Source organism: Leucopleurus acutus (assembly GCF_964270905.1).
Source record: "Leucopleurus acutus genome assembly, chromosome: 11".
Lineage (NCBI taxonomy): Eukaryota > Metazoa > Chordata > Mammalia > Artiodactyla > Delphinidae > Leucopleurus > Leucopleurus acutus.
This window is the reverse complement of record NC_139152.1, coordinates 90,432,280-90,450,118: the sequence shown is the minus strand read 5'-3', so window position 1 is coordinate 90,450,118 and position 17,839 is coordinate 90,432,280. Positions and strand designations below refer to the sequence as shown.

At 43.9% G+C, this 17,839-nt stretch overlaps 1 protein-coding gene across 1 annotated transcript in view; it reads left to right on the top strand.

Moving 5' to 3' along the window:
• Nucleotides 1-17,839, top strand: part of LARGE1 (LARGE xylosyl- and glucuronyltransferase 1) — a gene marked incomplete at its 3' end in the record, with an annotated part of 588,892 nt that overhangs the window by 149,782 nt on the left and 421,271 nt on the right. Inside the window, exon 2 of the mRNA XM_082850531.1 lies at nt 377-564. Coding sequence (XP_082706657.1) covers nt 459-564 — 106 coding nt within the window. The 5' untranslated portion in view covers nt 377-458. The remainder of the gene's footprint in view (nt 1-376; nt 565-17,839) is intronic.

The following is a 17,839-nucleotide window of genomic DNA, read 5'->3' as shown; positions in this document are numbered from 1 at the left end:
TCTGGTCACTTTTGAAAACACAGTACCTGGTTAGTGCTTGGTACATATAAGATGCTAACTAGGTGCTCTTTTTAATAAGTGTTTAGTCCAGGCTTCAAAACTCACCTAAACTATAAAATATATGCGTGCATGTATGCATGTGAGAGGGACAGAGATCTGTTATAGTTTGCATCATCCTGCATTTGTTTATTTTGTAGAGAGCTCTCTCAGTTTGGGTAGACTGCAAGGCTGCTGCATCATCTCTTGGGATGAAAGGTTAGCAGGAAATTGTAGATGAGTCGAACCAGTCTCAGGATCTGCAGGATATTTCTTTTGCAATTTGCATCCATTGACAGTGCTAAGAACTCAGCCCTTCCCTCTTTGCTCTTTCTTTCAGAAAGTATTATGAGGGAGGCCGAGGACTCCACGCTCCGGGCAGAGAAACGGCGCTGGGATTAGGGATTGCCACTTCCGAGAGGATGCTGGGAATCTGCAGAGGGAGACGGAAATTCCTGGCTGCCTCGTTGACTCTGCTCTGCATCCCAGCCATCACCTGGCTTTACCTGTTTGCTGGGAGCTTTGAAGGTAAGAAGGAAGCTTTCCCACAGGGATAGGGATGGAGGGAGGAAGGAACCCTGGCTGTCCCAGAGTCCTGGGAAGAACCTCCAAGTCTTCTAATCCCAGCTTCTCCTTCTGTAGAACAATGGAATTTTGATGCCCGATCACAGGAAAAGATTTGCCTAGGTTTACAGAGGGAATTAGAGGGCGTTAGTAATGGGAGGAGAAAAGCTAAATACAGAAGCAAAAATAAGGCGCCCCTGGATGCAGCAGCGTGGAGGAGGTTACACAAGCGTCAGATAGCAGCTGTGCAGGCTGATCGCCGTGTCGATAAAGGGGAAAAGGTTGGGTCCTGGGGGGATTACTTAGCTGTTTGTGGAGTAAGATGTTTCATTCATTCTTTCATCTATTCATTCACTTATCTGCACATTCAGCGTTTTGCTACTGCTTAACATCTATGCTAAACCAGGTACTGGGAATCCGGTGATTAACATCTGGACCTTCGGAGTGCAGTGAAGGAGGCAGGTTAACATGTGATCTCTGTTCATTGCTGTATGTGATACTCTGTTAAGATAAGGCAAGCCCAGGGTGCTGGGGGAGAGGGTGACTGAGGCTGTCAGGCGGGCTGGGTACAGAAGATGAGTAGTGATGCTGACCGGCTGAGTACAGGAGCTCAGCAAAGGAGTCGCCTTCACTAAACAAATAACAAACGCTCATCCCTGCCGCGTTCCCGAAATCCACAGAAAAGACGAGTCTCACATCCTTCCAGCCAGCAGTTTCAAATGCAGTGCAGTGTTCTGAGTATCAAAGATGGTTTTCTAAGCTTCGGGGAGGGAAGGAGTGGCAGTGTTGAAGAGCACACTTTCTGTTTATTTACCCCAACACTTGAGTTAAAAATATATATATCTCTCTCAAGTGAAAATCTGTCTCCAGGAAGTCACTACTGTGTTTTTTTAAACATGTCCTTTATGCATAATTTTATCGACAGCTCAAGGCTACCTTTTTTTTTTTTTTTTAAGAGCATGAGCTTTTTTTTTTTTTTTAAGATGTTGGGGGTAGGAGTTTTTATTAATTAATTAATTAATTTTTGCTGTGTTGGGTCTTCGTTTCCGTGCGAGGGCTTTCTCTCGTTGCAGCAAGCGGGGGCCACTCTTCATCGCGGTGCGCGGGCCTCTCACTATCGCGGCGTCTCTTGTTGCGGAGCACAGGCTCCAGACGCGCAGGCTCAGTAGCTGTGGCTCACGGGCCTAGTTGCTCCGCGGCATGTGGGATCCTCCCAGACCAGGGCTCGAACCCGTGTACCCTGCATTAGCAGGCAGATTCTCAACCGCTGCGCCACCAGGGAAGCCCAAGGCTACCTTTTAATTAGGAGTTCACTGCCTGAGCTGTGCCCTGAGTTCGCCAGGCTGAATATAAACGAGGTGGAACTCTGTGCCTGCATAGCAGGGAAGGGCCCAGGGCCACACCCCTGTCCCTTTCCTGCCCCAGACATCCCTGGAGTAGTAGAGCTTTCATCTAAGCAGCTAGATAGATTATGCATGGCAGTGGATGGTTGATTTTTGGCAAAGAGATCAGAGGGACGAAGGTGAGTTGGTTTTGGCACTGGAAGAGGTAGAAGGAAGCATTCTCCAGGGATGATGGAAGAGACCCTGTGAAAGAAGGCCAAGAGCATCGGTACTGGCACGGGTTTAATACACTAAAACATTGACTTTGCCAGTATAACTATAGTAATAATAGTATAACAACAATAGCAATAATGATGATAACAATATACACCATAATATTTTGAGCATTTCTACATGCCTGGCGTTGTCGTAAGGACTTGACACCTGTTAACTCTTCCTCCACAATAATCCTATGTGGTGGGGACAGATGAGGAGGGCAAGGAAGATCAGCTTCAGTGATGTCCCCAAGGGCCCAAAGCCAGGCAAGATGTGGCCTGGATTATTGGACTTGAGAGCTGTAATACCGTGTTGTGGATTGGGCTTCGGTGGGGGTAGACTTTGGTGGGGGGCGAGGGGGGTGCTGACAAAGTGTCACATGATGTTTTTGGATGTGTGTGAGGGAAATTGTACAATTTTGATTTTTCATTCATTGGTAGAAACCCAGCATCAAATAATTTTGGCAAAAAGGCAATTTGGGGACTAATAAAAGTAGTAAGTTGAAAGGTAGTGCTAGCTTCAGGCAGGGTTGGATCCAGGGACTCCAATGATATTTTTGTAGCTCTGTCTCTCTACTTTCCTTTGCTCTACTTTTCTCTGCTATGGTTTCTTTCAGGAGTAGCTTTTCCTACCCAATGAAAGCTTTGGCTTACAACTTATCCTTACCAGTCCCTTGTAGAAAAAGGAGGACTTCCTCCCCCTAATTCTCCAGCATTACCTCTGATTGGATTGCCTCTGGTCACTCGTGGTCTGGAGAGCATTCACTGTGGTTGGGGGAGGCTAGTGAGGGCAGCCCTGTGCCTATTTCTGGTCACAGGGTAGAGAAGAGTTCCCTTAAGCATGTGGAGGGAAACTGGGGAGGGGTGGCTCCCAAAGGTAAATGGTGCCGTTCCCCAAAGAGGAGAAACTAGGAGTTGATCTGGGTTCTGGAGAATTCACAGCTGGCTGTGCTTTATGATGGGCTGATGTTGACTTGAAGGTCGCTTTACAGCATCACGCTCTCTGGTCCAGCCCTGGCCCATAGAGGGACTGTGCTCCTTGACTTTGAATGATTTTATTAGGCAGGCAGATAGATTGCATTAAGTAGGGGCTGGATGACGTGGATACATTAACAGAAGCATTCTAGCTAGAAAGATGAAGGTGACGGATTTCTTTTACCGGGTATCAGTTAATCCACTGATTTCTTTTACCGGGCCCAGTTAGTCCACCAGTCCACTGCATTTATTTCTGGATGCTACACTTTAAGAACAGTCTAGACAGGTCAGCACATTTAGGAGAATGTAGGTGAATGATCGTGTCAACTCAAACCTTGTTTCATACGAAATAGTGGAAAAAATGGGGCTGCCTTGGAGAAAAGCAAAGGCTCCAGGTGTACAGGATCAGCTTCAGCCAACAGTCAAAGGGCCGTCACCTGAAAGAGATCAGGCTTATTACTCTGATGGCCCCTGAGTCTATGGAGGGACGTGGCAGGGAGCCAGATGTCAAGCTCATCGTGATAAGGGTCATTCTGTCCACTGCTGGGACGAGCTGCCCTGGGAGGGAGGGATGAGAGGTGTGCAAACAGAAGTGTGAGCGTCAGGAGCAATTGCACAGGGTGATCTGCCTGACCGGTCCTGACCCAGAAATCGTGAGACTAGAAGAGGCTGAGTGTTTATCCAGAGGCAAAGGTTTCCTCCTCAGAGTTCCTGCCGGCTGCCCCAGGCATCGGTACACTTCCAAAAGAGCCTGCGGAGACATCCTTTTCTCTGTAGTTAAACATAACAACTTTTCAGTCCACTTACTGATACCCTTGAGTTTTCTGGTTCAAGGCAGGTGGAGCCATAAATAAGGGACAGAGTAGCTGCCTGGATTCATGGTAATGCTATTCAGGCTTTATGTGGGTGTATTTATTTTTCAACCCTGTTTAATTTCAATGGATCATCTCCTGAGAGCAGAGTCTAGAACTCTCCCTGAGATGTGGATGCTCTTAGCATAAGGCTCTGGAGTCAGATTACACGCAGAAGCACGATATATTGAGAGAGCACTGGCTGGGGTCAGGGTCTCAGGCTCTGAAATCAACTCAGCCAGAGTAGTTGGTGATTTGGGGCGTGATCATGCCTCTCTCTTTGCCTCTTCCTGCTTGAAACGACGTTGTAGAAATGAAGCTCACCTGTTGGTGCACTAACATTCTACACGCTTATGATTCTAAGCATTGGGTGTGAATGAATTGGAAATGAGCAGAATCTTCTCCAATTAATGGGAAATAGGACAGGAGGAGGGAATAGGCTTATTGTGATTTGCTCGGGAGTGTGGATCCAGGATCAGTGCATAAAAGTTACGGCGGAGCAGGACCTTTCTCAGTGTAAGAAAGAACGGCTGTTCTGACACATTTGCCAGGCGTTGGAGTGCACCGTCTGGGAAAGCATTGAGATCCCCCTTCCCAGAGCTGTTTGTCAAAGGCCAACTGACCATTGGTGGAGGATGCTAATCAGGGGATTTTTTTTGCTGGTGCTTTAATCCCCAAGTTCCTAAATGCTACTGACTTCATTTCTTCCCACACCCTCCTTTGTTCTTCCGCCATCTCCATGAACATCCCCAGCTACCCATGCTCCAGGCTCTAAGCCTTCATTCTCTTCCTTCTTCATTCCCTCCATCGCTTGGTCGCCATATCGTGTTGAATCTGATCTTGACCTCTTGCCTCTGTGTCTCTTGTTTCCTTCCTTTCAGCACCTCTGATGCCCTGGCTCAGCTGTCTGCGTTCATCCTTTGGCATCAGGACTGACGTGGCAGCCGTCCTCGTCTGCCCTCCGGTCCCATCTCCTCGCATTCCCCATCCAGCCTCGCTAGACTTCCTTGATGCTGGTGTGCACTGCCCTCGGTCCTCTGGACTTCGCACATGTTGTTCCTTCCCCTCCTGTCTTTGCCTCACTGAGATCCTCCTGTCTCAGCTTAAACATGATTGCCCCTCACCCTTAATTCGCTGGCTTCCTCAGCTACCCCGTCCTGACACAGCCCCCGCTCCCTGCTGACTTCTCATCCTTTCTCCTCCCTCACACTCAGGGCACTTCGTTTTTCTTGTTTTTATAATTGCTGTCTTCACAACTGACTACAGGCATCAGGAGGGAAGTGGTTCATTCTGTCCATCCCTCCATCTCTAGCACCTACTACGTGCCAGGAGAACTGTTTGTTGAATGAGTGAATGAGCGAAGGAATGTGTACTCTTCTGTCTTTAAGCGCTGGCAGCTGTCTTCACTGCTTCCTGGATTAACTCCAGACTCCTTATCATGGCTCTGGGGTCTTTCACAGGCTTTCTCCCTTAGCTCATTTTTGCTCTTTCTGCCCAGGATACAGTTCTCTGTTTCCACAACCCTTCCTCCCTGCACCTTCAGTGCCCATATTCAGTGTCATTTTCCTCTAATGTCTGATCCTATACGGAAACTTCTCTGGCAACACTCACCGAGGGATATTTTGCTTGTTGGTGTCTTTCTAACCACTTGCCTGTGAGATTCTTGAGACAAGGGTCTGTTTTACTCATCATCACATTCCCACAGCCTGAGCATCACTCTGGCGGGTTCTTAGTAAATGTTGGCTGGAAAGGGTTCCGCTATTAAGGGCAGCGGGAGCCAGTGGTAGACGAGGGCTCTTCTTGGTGCTCTGGGCATCTCTGATTTTGAGACCTCAGGATATGGTGCCAGGAGCCTCACCTGCCTTCTGGTTGGGATGTTAATTCTGGGACTTGACTAGTTCTGCTTAAACACCCCTCCAACTTGAATTTAGAGCATGTCTGTTATTTTCTGCCAGAATCGCCTTTTCTCACGGGCATGAGAGTTTTGTTTGTGGGGTGTGGTTCTTTCTTTTCTGCCCATCAGGGAGATGGCGTTCAGCTGCTATTGAGTTAGCAGCAGGTGGAAAAGGGTGCTTTTCAGTGGTTCAGAAAATTGATCACACGTTGCCCTCTCATCATTTATAACCAGCTCTGCGCAGATGCTGCGCAGACGCTTTGCAGACGCTTCCTGTGGTCAGGGAGGTGGGCCGGCGAGGGTATGGGTGTTATTTAAAAGCAGATGTCTTCAGAGGCTGCAACGTCCAGAACATTTAAAAGCAGTGTCATGAACAGGCATAGGATGTTAATTCCTAGTCGATTTCAGCCCGCACCTGCCTTTTGTCGTTCCTGAACCCTCTTCACTGTTCATGCGCTTCTTATCAACACAAACTCCTCCTGAAATGAATGGCTTGAGAGTCGTCACTATAAATTTCAACAGGAAGAAGTGAGGTCCTGACATCTGACCATTTTGAAGAGTTGCAGTGAGAACCAGCGTTGTAAGTTAAAGCGTTTTCTTTGTTTTATCGTCACAGGGGATCACGGGGCACGTGAACAGAGGAGTAGGGGAGATGCGGGCTTGACCAAACCTGACTGATTTCCCAGCCCTGCATCCCCTCTCCCCGTCCATCAGCCCAGACACGGTGCCAGGAGGTCTGTGAACTCAGACCGTGCAAGGTGCTGGCGGATAATGTGCTGGAGGTTTCATTAGCCCCTGAGGCTAGGCTGGTGGCAGCTTTGATGGCAGCCGAGCTATTTTGCCTTTCTGCCAATGGCCCTGACTTAATACGGATATTACCATAGAAGGATGTTACGGGGTATAAGAACGTAGGATGCTGAATGCGAAATGAGATGGTAAGGGTAATGTAAAAGTCATACTGATTTTTTTTTTAAATCAGAAATGAAGGGCTTTCTTAGCCAGTGCTTAATACCATCAGTGCCGGGCCTAAGCAAAAGCCTATAACGGATGAGAATGTGCAAGTGAGACTCTGCGAGTGGTGCCCCGCCACAGGGCACAGGGGCTGCGTGTGTCTGCGGTTCTTGCCTTGGGCGAAAAGGCATCTCTTCAAGGTCTTGGAATCTGAGAGGGCAGGGGAAATCTATCATGATTTTATTTGGTTGTGAGTTGGTTGCTAAGGTAACCCCCACTTTTCTTACACCCAGCTTTTGATCTTAAAATCATATCGGTGATCCTGCTGGGGTGCAGAAAATGACCCTGATGTGTCAGTTGGCTGCATCTCCTGGAAGAGCTCATGGCAAGAGTCTTAGACCAGGAGTCAGGAAAACTGGTTTCCACTAATCCCAGCAGCTACCTTGTATTAGTTTCCAGTGGCTGCTGGAGCCAATTACCACAAATGTAGTGACTTTAAAAAGCACAAATTTATTATCTTAACAGTTTCAGAAGTCAGGAACCTAAAATGAGTCTCATTGGGCTAAAGCCAAGGTGCTGCCAGGGCTGGTTTCTCCTGGAGCCCCAGGAGAGAATTCATCTCCCGGCCTTTTTCATCTTCTAAAGGCTGCCGTTTTCCTCGGCTTGTGGCCCCTTCCCCCATCTCTAAGGCCAGAAGAGTAGCATCTTCAAATTACTCTTTCTGACTGTGATCTCTGCCTCTGTGGTCACATCTCCTTCTCTGATTGTGACCTTCCTGCCTCCCTCTTACAAGGACCCTTGTGATTACTTTGAGCCTATCTGGATAATCCAGGATAATTGTCCCATCTCAAAATCATTAATTTAATCACACCTGCCAAGTCCCTTTGGCCAGGTAAGGTAACATAGTCACAGGTTGTGGGGATTAGGTTGTGGGCATACTTGGGGAACCATTATTAGGCCCTCCACACCCCTCCCCCCCAGTCCTATGCTCCTGCATCCCCTCCATCTTGTTATTGTTCTTTAGAGACAAAGTAAAGTGGTGTTGTACCATCTACTTTCTCATATGGACATCTTATCCTGCTCCAGGAGTTTTGGCTTCAATAATTTTGATTTGATACATGAATACCTAGCAGGACTTAGCGCTCATGAAAAAGGCATTGTATTCAGACATGTTTGCCCGTTCAAACAATTTTGGATTATAATACATTGCCTATAATAGGTGCTTCATCGGTAACCAGTGATAGGTTAAGGTTTTCTGAAATGAAAGGCCCAGAACTTCTGCTCTTTGGGGGTTCTGGTCTGAAAGTGATCTCATTTACTTTTTAGTTTCAGATACCAATTTAACAAATGGAGGGGGATTTCATCAACCTGTTGATGGTTAAGGAGGTCTGTTAATTTTAAGTAAATGAGAGCCACTTGTGTAACTACCTGGACCACTCTTTGGTGTTATCAGCCCAACATATCAGTTCTGTCCCCAGCCATCTACCAGAGAGAAATGTGTCTGCATTAGCACAAAAGACGTGTTAAGAGCACGTTCACATCTGTGTGTGCGAAAGCCTGTCCACAGTGAAAATAAACACATAAATAGTGGCATATATATTCATATATATATGAAGTACAGCAGAGCCATGAAAATCTACTCACAGATAATACTGCACAAAAGAAGACAGACACAAAAGAATAAATACTGTATGATTTGAATTATATGGGCAAACAGTAATCTAGGGGTGGAGGTGAGACTGGGACAGGACAAAAAGAAGACTTTGGGGTGCCGGCAGTAACTGAATTTACTTTTTACCCTGTGTGATTATACAGGTGTGTTCACTTTGTGACGTTTCATCCAGTTTTTCATTTATGATTTGTTTACTTTCCTGTTTGTGTTTTATTTATTTTTTAACCTCTGCAGGTCTTGAATAAGTACCTGAATTTGAAGAGCTGGTGTGGGTCTTGCATTCTTTTCAGACGAGACGGATTTTATTAACCTTTGGGATTTAAGAATCTATGTCACTGTTTAACTTTGAAATTCAAATGCTTTTTAAGCATGGGACTTCTCTTTGGAGATAGATGTTTAACATTTCCGTGTAACCACATTTCCATTTTTTCTTCCTTCTATACCTCACCATTTGGACATGTATTCCCCCTGTGAGGTTCTGATAACAGCTCTGACTGCAAGATCAGAAATTTGCCCATAAAACCCTAATTCTGAAAGAGCGTTTTCATCAATTTGAAACAAGACCAGTATTCCTACCAGAAGTCTGGCAATGACATAGCTCCAATTAATATTAAAATGATATTATTTCATAATATGGACACCAAACCACATCGGATAAACATTCCCATCTGCATTAGTCAGTAAACATCTTCATAAAGCCGTGGTGCCTGGAAAACAAAGAAAACTTTTACTGTATTGTAGGAATAGGAAAACATGAAAAGGCTATGTACTATTTAAACTATAACTGTCATGGAAGCAATAGCAATATCTGTTTATTGCTTGTTAAGCGGTAATAGGCTGCCTCTGGCCTGCACGTGTGTTGGGTTTGGCCTGCCAACTGCCTTTACCATTTTTGAATTCATTATTAACAGTTAAAAATTTGGAGATTGCACATAAAAATCATGATATCTGGCTTTTCTTAATAAAATGGAAATATCTAGCAAACTGGACCCTCATTTCATGATAGCACCCATTGGCTGGAGCTGAGTAGTAGCTGTTCCTTTGCCCAGTGTGTGGATGAATCACTTTGTCATGGTCCCTGCCCTCCCTGGTTGTCCCGTGCTCAGAGCTGAATTGAGAAGAAAGAGCCCTTGGTCTTTGCTTACCTCACTTGCTGACCCCGGTCGGGCTCACGGTAACTTTTTTTTTTTTTTTAAACATCTTTATTGGAGTATAATTGCTTTACAATGGTGTGTTAGTTTCTACTGTATAAAAAAGTGAATCAGCTATATGTATACATATATTCCCATATCCCCTCCACCTTGGGTCTCCCTCCCACCCTCCCTATCCCACCCCTCTAGGTGGTCACAAAGCACCAAGCTGATCTCCCTGTGCTATGTGGCTGCTTCCCACTAGCTGTTTTACATTTGGTAGAGTATATATGTCCATGCCACTCTCTCACTTTATCCTAGCTTACCCTTCCCCCTCCCCGTGTCCTCAAGTCTATTCTCTGCGTCTGCATCTTTATTCCTGTCCTGCACCTAGGTTCTTCAAAACCATTATTTTTTTTTTTTTAGATTCCATATATATGTGTTAGCATACGGTATTTGTTTTTCTCTCTGACTTGCTTCACTCTGTATGACAGACTCTAGGTCATCCACCTCACTACAAATAACTCAACTTCATTTTTTATGGCTGAGTAATATTCCATTGTATATATGTGCCACATCTTTATCCATTCATCTGTCGATGGACACTTAGGTGGCTGCCATGTCCTGGCTATTGTAAATAGAGCTGCAATGAACATTTTGGTACATGACTCTTTTTGAATTATGGTTTTCTCAGGGTATATGCCCAGTAGATTGCTGGGTCGTATGGTAGTTCTGTTTTTAGTTTTTTAAGGAATCTCCATAGTGGCTGTATCAGTTTACATTCCCACCAACAGTGCAAGAGGGTTCCCTATTCTCCATACCCTCTCCAGCATTTATTGTTTCTAGATTTTTTGATGATGGCCATTCTGACTGGTGTGAGGTGATACCTCATTGTAGTTTTGATTTGCATTTCTCTAATGATTAGATATGTTGAGCATTCTTTCATGTGTCTTTTGGCAATCTGTATACCTTCTTTGGAGAAATGTGTATTTAGATCTTCTGCCCATTTTTGGACTGAGTTGTTTGTATTTTTTTTTTTTTTTTTTTTGCAGTACGCGGGCCTCTCACTGTTGTGGCCTCTCCAGTTGCGGAGCACGGGCTCCAGAAGTGCAGGCTCAGTGGCCATGGCTCACGGGCCTAGCCGCTCCGGGGCATGTGGGATCTTCCCGGACCGGGGCACGAACCCGTGTCCCCTGCATCGGCAGGCGGACTCTCAACCGCTGCGCCACCAGGGAAGCCCGGGTTGTTTGTCTTTTGACATCGAGCTGCATGAGCTGCTTGTAAATTTTGGAGATTAATCCTTTGTCAGTTGCTTCATTTGCAAATATGTTCTCCCATTCTGAGGGTTGTCTTTTCGTCTGGTTTATGGTTTCCTTTGCTGTGCAAAAGCTTTTAAGTTTCATTAGGTCCCATTTGCTTATTTTTGTTTTTATTTCCATTTCTGTAGGAGGTGGGTCAAAAAGGATCTTGCTGTGATGTATGTCATATAATGTTCTGCCTATGTTTTCCTCTAAGAGTTTTATAGTGTCTGGCATTACATTTAGGTCTTTAATCCATTTTGAGTTTATTTTTGTGTATGGTGTTAGGGAGTGTTCTAATTTCATTCTTTTACATGTAGCTGTCCAGTTTTCCCAGCACCCTTGAAGAGGCTGTCTTTTCTCCATTATATATTCTAGCCTCCTTTATCAAAGGTAAGGTGACCATATGTGTGTGGGTTTATCTCTGGGCTTTCTATCCTGTTCCATTGATCTATATTTCTGTTTTTGTGCCAGTACCGTACTGTCTTGATTACTGTAGCTTTGTAGTATAGTCTGAAGTCAGGGAGTCTGATTCCTCCACCTCCGTTTTTCTTTCTCAAGATTGCTTTGGCTATTCGGGCTCTTTTGTGTTTCCATACAAATTGTGAACTATTTTGTCCTAGTTCTGTGAAAAATGCCCTTGGTAGTTTGATAGGGATTACATTGAATCTGTAGTTTGCTTTGGGTAGTATAGTCATTTTCACAATACTGATTCTTCGAATCCAAGAACATGGTGTATCTTTCCATCTATTTGTATCATCTTTAATTTCTTTCATCAGTGTCTCATATTTTTCTGCATACAGGTCTTTTGTCTCCTTAGGTAGGTTTATTCCTAGGTATTTTATTCTTTTTGTTGTAACGGTAAATGGGAGTGTTTCCTTAATTTCTCTTTCAGATTTTTCATTAGGGTATAGGAATGCAAGGGATTTCTGTGCATTAATTTTATATCCTGCTACTTTACCAATTTCATTGATTAGCTCTAGTAGTTTTCTGGTAGCATCTTTGGGATTCTCTATGTGTAATATCATGTCATCTGCAAACAGTGACAGTTTTAATTCTTTTCTGATTTGGATTCCTTTTATATCTTTTTCTTCTGATTGCTGTGGCTAAAACTTCCAAAACTATGTTGAATAATAGTGGTGAGAGTGGGCAACCTTGTCTTGTTCCTGATCTTAGTGGAAATGGTTTCAGTTTTTCACCATGGAGAACACTGTTGGCTGTGGGTTTGTTATATATGGCTTTTATTATGTTGAGGTAAGTTCCCTCTATGCCTACTTTCTGGAGAGTTTTTATCATAACTGGGTGTTGAATTTTGTCAGAAGCCTTTTCTGCATCTATTGAGATTATCGTATGGTTTTTATTCTTCAATTTGTTCCTATGATTTATCACATTGATTGATTTGTGTATATTGAAGAATCTTTGCATTCCTGGAATAAACCCCACTTGATCATGGTGTATGACCCTTTTAAGGTGCTGTTGGAACCTGTTTGCTAATATTTTGTTGAGGATTTTTACACCTGTGTTCATCAGTGATATTGGTTTGTAGTTTTTTTGTGTGTGCGTGTGGAAAATCTTTGGTTTTGGTATCAGGGTGATGGTGGCCTGGTAGAATGAGTTTGGGAGTGTTCCTCCTTTTGCTATATTTTGGAAGAGTTTGAGAAGGATAATTGTTAGCTGTTCTGTAAATGTTTGATAGAATTCACCTGTGAAGGCATCTAGTCCCGGGCTTTGGTTTGTTGGAAGATTTTTTTTTTTTTTTTTTCCGGTTCGCGGGCCTCTCACTGTTGAGGCCTCTGCCCTTGTGGAGCACAGGCTCCGGATGCGCAGGCTCAGCGGCCATGGCTCACGGGCCCAGCTGCTTCGCGGCATGTGGGATCTTCCCGGACCGGGGCATGAACCCGTGTCCCCTTCATTGGCAGGCGGGCTCTCAACCACTGCGCCACCAGAGAAGCCCTGTTGGAAGATTTTTAATCACAGTTTAAATTTTGGTGCTTGTGATTGGTCTGTTTATATTTTCTGTTTCTTGCTGGTTCAGTCTCGAGAGGTTGTGCTTTTCTAAGAATTTGTCCATTTCTTCCAGGTTGTCCATTTTATTGGCATCCAGTTGCTTGTAGTAGTCTCTCATGATCCTTTATATCTCTGCAGGGTCAGTTGTTACTTCTCCCTTTTCATTTCTAATTCTATTCATTAGAGTCTTCTCCCTTTTTTTCTTGATGAGTCTGGCTAACGGTTTATCAATTTTATTTATCTTCTCAGAGAACCTGCTTTTAGTTTTATTCATCTTAGCTATTGTTTCCTTCATTTCTTTTTCATTTATTTCTAATCTGATCTTTATGATTTCTTTCCGTCTGCTAACTTTGGGGTCTTTTGGTTCTTCTTTCTCTAATTGCTTTAGGTGTAAGGTTAGGTTGTTTATTCGAGATGTTTCCTGTTTCTTGAAGTAGGATGGTATTGCTCTCAACTTCCCTCTTAGAACTGCTTTTGCTGCTTCCCATAGGTTTTGGGTCATCGTGTCTCCATTGTCATTTGTTTCTAGGTATTTTTTGATTTCCTCTTTGATTTCTTCAGTGATGTCTTGGTTATTTAGTACTGTATTGTTTAGCCTCCATGTGTTTGTATTTTTTACAGATTTTTTCCTGTAATATCTAGTCTCATAGTGTCGTGGTCGGAAAAGATACTTGATACAATTTCAATTTTCTTAAATTTACCAAGGTTTAATTTGTGACCCAAGATATGATCTATCCTGGAGAATGTTCCATGGGCATTTGAGAAGAAAGTGTATTCTGTTGTTTTTGGATGGAATGTCCTATAAATATCAATTAAGTCCATCTTGTTTAATGTATCATTTAAAGCTTGTGTTTCCTTATTTTCATTTTGGATGATCTCTCCATTGGTGAAACTGATGTGTTAAAGTCCCCTACTATGATTGTGTTACTGTCGATTTCCCCTTTTATGGCTGTTAGCATTTGCCTTATGTATTGAGGTGCTCCTATGTTGGGTGCATAAATATTTACAATTGTTATATCTTCTTCTTGGATTGATCCCTTGATCATTATGTAGTGTCCTTCTTTGTCTTTTGTAATGGTCTTTATTTTAAAGTCTATTTTGTCTGATATGAGAATTGCTGCTCCAGCTTTCTTTTGATTTCCGTTTGCATGGAATATCTTTTTCCATCCCCTCACTTTCAGTCTGTATGTGTTCCTAGGTCTGAAGTGCATCTCTTGTAGACAGCATATATACGGGTCTTATTTTTGTATGCATTGAGCCAGTCTGTGTGTTTTGGTTGGAGCATTTAATCTATTTACATTTAAGGTAGTTATTGATATGTGTCTTCCTATTACCATTTTCTTAATTGTTTTGGGTTTGTTATTGTAGGTCTTTTCCTTCTCTTGTGTTTCTTGCCTAGAGAAGTTCCTTTAGGATTTGTTGTAAAGCTGGTTTGGTTGTGCTGAATTCTCTTAGCTTCTGCTTCTATGTGAAGCTTTTAATATCTCCGTTGAATCTGAATGAGATCCTTGCTGGGTAGAGTAATCTTGGTTGTAGGTTTTTCTGTTTCATCACTTTAAATATGTCTTACCACTCCCTTCTGGCTTGCAGAGTTTCTGCTGAAAGATTAGTTGTTAACTTTTTGGGATTCCCTTGTATGTTACTTGTTGTTTTTCCCTTGCTGCTTTTAATATTTTTTCTTTGTATTTAATTTTTGGTAGTTTGATTAATATGTGTCTTGGTGTGTTTCTCCTTGGATATGTCCTGTATGTGACTGTCTGTGCTTCCTGGACTTGATTGACTATTTCCTTTCCCATATTAGGGAAGTTTTCAACTATCATCTCTTCAAATATTTTCTCAGTCCCTTTCTTTTTCTCTTCTTCTTCTGGAACCCTATAATTCGAATGTTGGTGCATTTAATGTTGTCCCAGATGTCTCTGTGATTGTCTTCAATTGTTTTCATTCTTTTTTCTTTATTCTGCTCTGCAGTAGTTATTTCCACTATTTTATCTTCCAGGTCACTTATCCGTTCTTCTGCCTCAGTTATTCTGCTATTGATTCCTTCTAGAGAATTTTAAATTTCATTTATTGTGTTGTTCATCATTGTTTGCTGTTTAGTTCTTCTAGGTCCTTGTTAAATGTTTCTTTTATTTTCTCCATTCTGTTTCCAAGATTTTGGATCATCTTTACTAGCATTTCTCTGAATTCTCTTTCAGGTAGACTGCCTATTTCCTGTTTATTTGTTCGGTCTGGTGGGTTTTTACCTTGGTCCATCATCTGTGTGTTTCTCTGTCTTCTCATTTTACTTAATTTACTGTGTTTGGGTTTCCTTTTCACAGGGTGCAGGTTTGCAGTTCCCATTGTTTTTGGTGTCTGCTCCCAGTGGGTAAGGTTGGTTCAGTGGGTTGTGTAGGCTTCCTGGTGGAGGGGACTTGTGCCTGTGTTCTGGTGGATGAGGCTGGATCTTGTCTTTCTGGTGGGCAGGACTGTGTCCAGTGGTGTGTTTTGGGATGTCTGTGAACTTATTATGATTTTAGGCAGCCTCTCTGCTAATGGGTGGGGTTGTGTTCTTGTCTTGCTAGTTGTTTGGCATGGGGTGTCCAGCACTGTAGCTTGCTGGTCATTGAGTGGATCTGGGTCTTAGCGTTGAGATGGAGATATCTGGGAGAGCTCTTGCCGATTGATATTACAAGGGGCTGGGAGGTCTTTGGTGGACCAGTGCCCTAGACTTGGCTCTCCCACCTCCGTGGCTCAGGCCTGACACCTGGCTGGAGCACCAAGACCCTGTCAACCACCTGGCTGGTGCTGGGTGACTGTGGATTCCACACAAAGCACTCAATGAAAAGGTGAGAAGCTGAGCAGAGTTTTCATTAGTGTGTGTGGCTGTGCTTCATATCTCCTTTATTCCACGGCCAAAGCTGAAGAGGTATCTCTCTCATTTGCATGGCAGAGGTGAAAGGGCCATGTTAACTTCTTGCATGTGGACGTCTGGGCTTACTGTCTGCCTCGGGCTGGGCTAGGTATTTTACGTACGTGATCTCATTTTTTCCTCCAAACACCTTCACGCTTGTCCCATTTTATAGATGAGGAAGCAGACTGAGGGATCTTTAAGTCTTTGGCCAAGGTAACCTAGGTTGTACGTAAGGGAGCTGGTATTGGAACCCAGGCCGTGCCTGTAAAGAGCCTGCAAACTGCTCTCTCCCAACAACTTGCAGATGTAGAAACAACTGGTGGGTGACAGTTTAAAGTGAAAATGCTTAAGTTCCAGACAAGGACAAGACAGACCCTGAGACAGGAACAGGGGCCATCTTGGACGAGAAGGCAGACCATGTTCTGTGGCTGATGGTGTTATCATAAGCCAGTAATAGGCAGAAAATTCAGTTAAATCCTTAATGCAATTCGTATTTTGTTTCTGCCATAGACTCATACAATTATGAGTAGGAGTGGACGGTAGGAATCATCTAGGCAGGCTTACAACCTAAGCAGACCAAGCCTTTGAAAACTACCCAAGGACTTTACCTAGAGCAGGAGCTGATGGTGGGGGAGCGTGTCCCTAAATGACAGGTGACACTTAAATCACAGGGTGACAATAGACAAATTGCTTAACATCACTGCTGGTTGGTTTCTCCTCCACGAGAAGGGGAACAAACTGTGTACCTCATACACATGTTAACAGGCTAAGTACAGTACATGTTATAGAATGGCAGTAAGTGTTGCTTTTCTTCCCCTCTCTTATTTTCCTAGAATGTTGGAAGGTCATCCTAGGAAAGATGCCAAAGATCACCCACCTGGTCTAAACAAGGTCACTGAGGCACCCAAGGTCTAGAGCATGTGACCGAATGAACTAAGGTCAAAGCCTCAGCCAGTGGTGTAATTGGAATCACCACCTGATTCACTGCTTGATACTGATGTGTCCGTTAACATTTTTAGTAAAGGCAAAAGGTGAATGCCCCATTTGTTCATTTCTATCCATCTGTATTTCCAGACATTTGCAGTTAGAAAGCAGGGTGTTAGGAGGGAGGAGGCAAGGAGACACAGACATATTGTAACTGTAGTCATAAATACACCTGCAGGCAATCATGAACCCATCGGCCACATTTGGGGAAAGTTATTTCACACAGGTGACCTGTTGTGAGAACATTTAAAGAGTCACAAAGAGGAAAGGACCATCCTCTGAAGCAAAGTGGAATCACTTCTCTAAAGATTTTTCTGATGGGGTGTAGCTGAATCAGTACACTTTATTCAAATTCCCAAACCCCCTGTTAAATGCTCTGTGTCCTCAGCTGAGTAACTTAACCTCTCTGAGCTCAAACTGTATCTTCCAAAGTTGGAGGTGCTGCTTCCTACTTAAGAGGGGTTTTGTGCAGATGAAAAGGAGTCCATCGTGCCTAGCGGAGAGTCGATTTACAGAGTCACTTTGTGTTCATCTGGGTTTTATATGCTGACGGCTCTCCGAAGCAAGAAATTGCTTAAGGAGTCAACAGAGTTGAGTGTTTGAGATCGCACTGTTTGGAAGAAACCTGAAAATGCAAGGTTCCTTCTCTTTCTAGGGTGGGCTCTTCAGATAGTGGGTATTTGTCATTTTTGCCCCAGCAGAGGGCACTCCATGCCCCATCTGCTGCCCATCATGACTTCTCTCGGTGCACAGCCAGTGCTGGGTGTTGAAGCTTGCAGTGACATCCCAGAAGGAAGTGTCTCCATTGCACCAATGGGTAGCAATTACAGGTAGGTAGCAGGTGGTGTTGAATCCGAGCTTTCCCGTATACATTTAAACAATCCTCCCACAGCCCCATCCGGGAGGGAGGGTGTCCTGTTTCCCAGATGAGGTGGCTGAGCGTCAGACTCCTTAGTGCATCATCCACGGTGGTTCATTCCCTTCAGCAAA